At 54.4% G+C, this 3,895-nt stretch overlaps 1 protein-coding gene across 1 annotated transcript; it reads right to left on the reverse strand.

The window, feature by feature from the left end:
* Positions 1-2,075: 2,075 nt before the first annotated feature.
* On the reverse strand, positions 2,076-3,623 carry LOC123447461 (short-chain dehydrogenase TIC 32 B, chloroplastic-like). Its single transcript, XM_045124065.1, has 3 exons — positions 2,911-3,623; positions 2,589-2,805; positions 2,076-2,489 (listed from the first exon to the last, which is right to left on the reverse strand). The coding sequence occupies exons 1-3, from the start codon at positions 3,504-3,506 to the stop codon at positions 2,301-2,303; spliced, it is 1,002 nt and encodes a 333-aa protein (XP_044980000.1). The 5' UTR covers positions 3,507-3,623; the 3' UTR covers positions 2,076-2,300.
* Positions 3,624-3,895: the final 272 nt, after the last annotated feature.

A 3,895-nucleotide genomic window follows, 5' to 3' on the forward strand; every position in this document is an offset into this window, starting at 1 on the left:
GGACTCAAGCCCCGTTTTCCACTAGTGCTACATTGCAAAGAGGCCCTCAACTCGATTCATCAATGATGAGTAGGTTTTAGTGACTGAGATTTAACCAAGTTTCGTTCAAATGACAAAATATAAAACTAAAAATTAAATAAAAAATTCTACAGATCTCCATGCAAAATCAAAGACATATGCATCAACTGAGATATATTGAAACCTCACTCAACTGATACGTAGCAGAACTGTGAAAAAAACCCGGTAACAATGGTTGTTGTGTCCAATCTATACCTAATAATAAATCGGCTATTGCTTCCGTCAGAAAACCCACCACGACATTTTTATAAAAAAAGCCCCTGTAATTTTTTTATTCAACCCGCGCTCCATCATTTATCTGCAACGTAAAAGGAAAAAACGATTCGCTGCAAAAATTATACCCGTACGCATCGCCTCCTCCCGTCGACCCTGGGCCACCCTGGCCTGTGCCCAGGCCGCCGCCACACCACTCGCCGCCGCGGCCGACCTCAACCGCCACCGCTGCCGATCTCAACCCACCTGCCTCCGCGGATGTACCTCTCCCCGCTCACTGCCTCCGTTGCGGCGCTCGAGCGCATCGCGTCGACCCTGGTCCACCCTGGCCAGTGCCCAGGCCGCTGCCACACCACTCGCCGCTGTGGCCGATCTCAACCACCACTCCTGTCGATCTCAACCCACCCGCCTCCGCGGTCGTACCTCTGCCCGCTTGTTGCCCCCGTTTCGGCGCTCGAGCAGAGCTTCTGGATCAAATCAACGCGACAGCTACACCAACTTGGGATGATGCGTCTGCTCGATGCAGAACGGCGGCGGCGCGTGGATAAGGCGCGGCGGAGCGAGGTACTTGCAGGTGGAGACGGGCCTTCATGGCTCACACGGGGAACTCCGAGGTTATGGTGCGGCAACGACGACTCCTTATGGCCAGATAGAGGCGCCTAACCCTTGCTCCCCTGATCGTATCCCCTCCTCTGGCAGGAACTCATCATCTGGTGAGATCCCCTCCCCATGCCTCCAACCGTGTGCCAAGCACTGGCAAGAAATTTTGTTTTGTGAGAATTTGTTTGCTGATGAATGAATGTATTGAATGTAAGATTGCATTGTTGTAGAGAGAGAGAGAATGGAACACCACCTTCAGTTTGTCATCTGATCCCACATTCTCTACCCCATGAGTGAAATAAGATAACAGTTCATTGATCAATTCACGTAGCCTCTTTGTTTTGCTTTGCTTGTCCCGCTCAATTTCTCATCATGATGGAATTAAAATGGACGGGTTGATTTTTAAATAAAATAGGATAGGACTGACTACATTAGGTAGTTAGCTTATTATTTTAATAAATCAAAATGATTATAAAAAATAAAAGTATGTGGTATTTTTTTTTCTTCTGTTGCAACGGGCCTTTTGCTAGTAATAATATACCAATCGAAATTGAGTTGCGAACCTTCTTCTAATCATGCCACACAATCATCTGAAACCAATGATGGCATCCCAGAAAAAAAATCCTATCAGCATGACACGAGCCCTCACTCGGATGGAAGTGGAGCAACGCCTAGTTCCTGTCCCAATGTCCCACGGAGAACCGCATTTCCCATTTACGGTAGCACGTAATCATCATCGTCAGAAAGAGAGAAAGAAAGAAATACATATCTCAGAGATGGCTGGTTCCGGGAAACGTCCAACGCCAAGGGGAAACGGCAAAACGACCAAGGCTGTCCCTTCCCTTTGCAGCACCCCCACGGCGACGTACAACGGCCGGCAATCATTCCGCGAGTCCATCCCAAGCTTCGGGCGCATATGGAATGGCCGGTGGACAAGTCCAATCGAACCCGACAATTCTCACAACTTCTGTTGGCCCATGCACGCACGCGACTGAGATAAGTAGAAGATGTTGCTGAGCGTGCGTGCGTGGGACACTGTGGCGTGTCTCACTTCTCTGACATGAACAGAGCATACTGGAATCTCAGTGACAGAATACATGTCTCACCACTGTATACCTGTTGTATATGCTGTACGTGTTGTCACCGACCCACAAGTCAATAAACCCTCTAGTCTAGTGTGTGTATACAATAAGATAGGCTGTATATAATACACATGGATCTCACAGTCCCAGCTCTTCGTTACAGATGCTCATCACTCTGTGACACAATCACTAATTGGCTACTGCTAACTAATACTAGTACTAGTACTAAAATATGTGTATATGCATGTTACATCCCTGGCAAGAAGCAGAACAAACCAAGAGAGAAATATGTCCACACGGTTGATGGACACAAAACTAGTCGGATACTCAGATGTTCCTCTCCGGTTGACTGCTTGCGGCGCAGATCATGTCCTCCGAAGCTTGCCAGAGCCGCGCGGCCTCGCGGCGGCTTGCGGCGGCCGGCGACGGCAGAGCCTCGTTGCAGTCGGCCAAGTAGCGGCCGGACACGCCGGCCATCCTCGGGTGCACCGCCGCGTAGCACGTGGTCGCCGCAGCCTGCACGTACGGGGCACAACGTCAGCAAGCAGAAGCAGAGGCACAGAACAAACAGAGCTCGGTGACAGAGACATGGAGCAGTTGATTAATGATCGTCACCTGTGGGATGGTCTTGAGCAGCTTGGAGAGGAGGACGAAGGCGAGATCTGTGATGAGGCCCTCTCTGTCGCGGTTGAGCCGGGTCCTGACGATGCCGGGGTGCACGCAGTTCACCGTCACGTCCGCGCCCATCTCCCGGAGGCGGGCGGCGAGCTCCTTGGTGTGCAGCACATTGGCAAGCTTGGACACCGCGTAGGCCTGCGTCGCGTCGTAGGGTCTGTACGTGCACACGCACATGCCAAGGTTAATTACAAAGCAACGGCGACTAAAGAACGGCCATCGTGTTAGGTGAAGGAAAGATGCGATGCGATGCGATGCTTACATCTTGCGGCGGGTGACGAGCTGGAGGTAGTCGGCCCAGTCGCCGGAGAACCAGCCGTGCACGCTCGACGACACGTTCACGATGCGGCCCTGAACGCCGGTGGCCGCCGCCGTCTCCGCCATCCTCGCCAGCAGCAGCTTCGTCAGCAGGAAATGGCCGAGGTAGTTGGTGGCGAAGGTCATCTCGAAGCCGTCCTCTGACAGCGCGAGCTGGCCGTGCGAGAACTTGCCGGCGTTGTTGATGAGGAGGTGGAGGGGCAGGCCGAGGGAGAGGAAGCGGCGGGCGAAGTCCCGGACGGAGGCCAGCGAGCTGAGGTCCAGGTGCAGCACGAGGACGTCGGCGCTGGGGCACTCGCCGAGGATGCGCGCGCGCATATCCTCGGCCGCCTTGACGCTCCGCGCCGGGATGACCACCCTGGCACCCCGCTTCGCCAGCACCCGCGCCGTCTCCGCCCCGATGCCCGACGTCGCGCCGGTAATGATGGCGGTGAGGGAGCCGAGGTCAGGGCAGGCCGCCGTGACCTCCTCGGCGGTGGACTTGGAGCCGAACCCGCTGGCGCCCGGGGAGCCCAGCAGGTACCTGGCTGCCTGCAGCATCTTCGGTCTCCACTCTCCACCGCGTCCGCGCCGCACGTCTATCTTGTTGATCGACGCACTGCGCGGCCGCGGAGCTCGCTCGCAAGGCGATGTGGAGGAGTTGAGAAAGTTATGGCGCCGTCCTCCATTTATATAAAGCTCGGGGACCTTGGTCTCGGGCAGGCCCAAGTACGCTGTGGGCTAATTTAATTTTTCTCCCCGGCCTCGTTGATGGCATTGACCGTGCGAGTTAAGGGGCGAGCCATCTCGGTCGGAAGGACGCGCCGGCGCAACTTTCAGTCCGGACTCGGGAAATTATCCGACGTCGACCCCATCCGTCCGCGTACCCCGCAAACTAATCAAACCCATAAAAAAAATGTTTACAGTTTCGATCGAAAAAACGGCGACGA

Source organism: Hordeum vulgare, chromosome 4H, assembly GCF_904849725.1.
Source record: "Hordeum vulgare subsp. vulgare chromosome 4H, MorexV3_pseudomolecules_assembly, whole genome shotgun sequence".
Lineage (NCBI taxonomy): Eukaryota > Viridiplantae > Streptophyta > Magnoliopsida > Poales > Poaceae > Hordeum > Hordeum vulgare.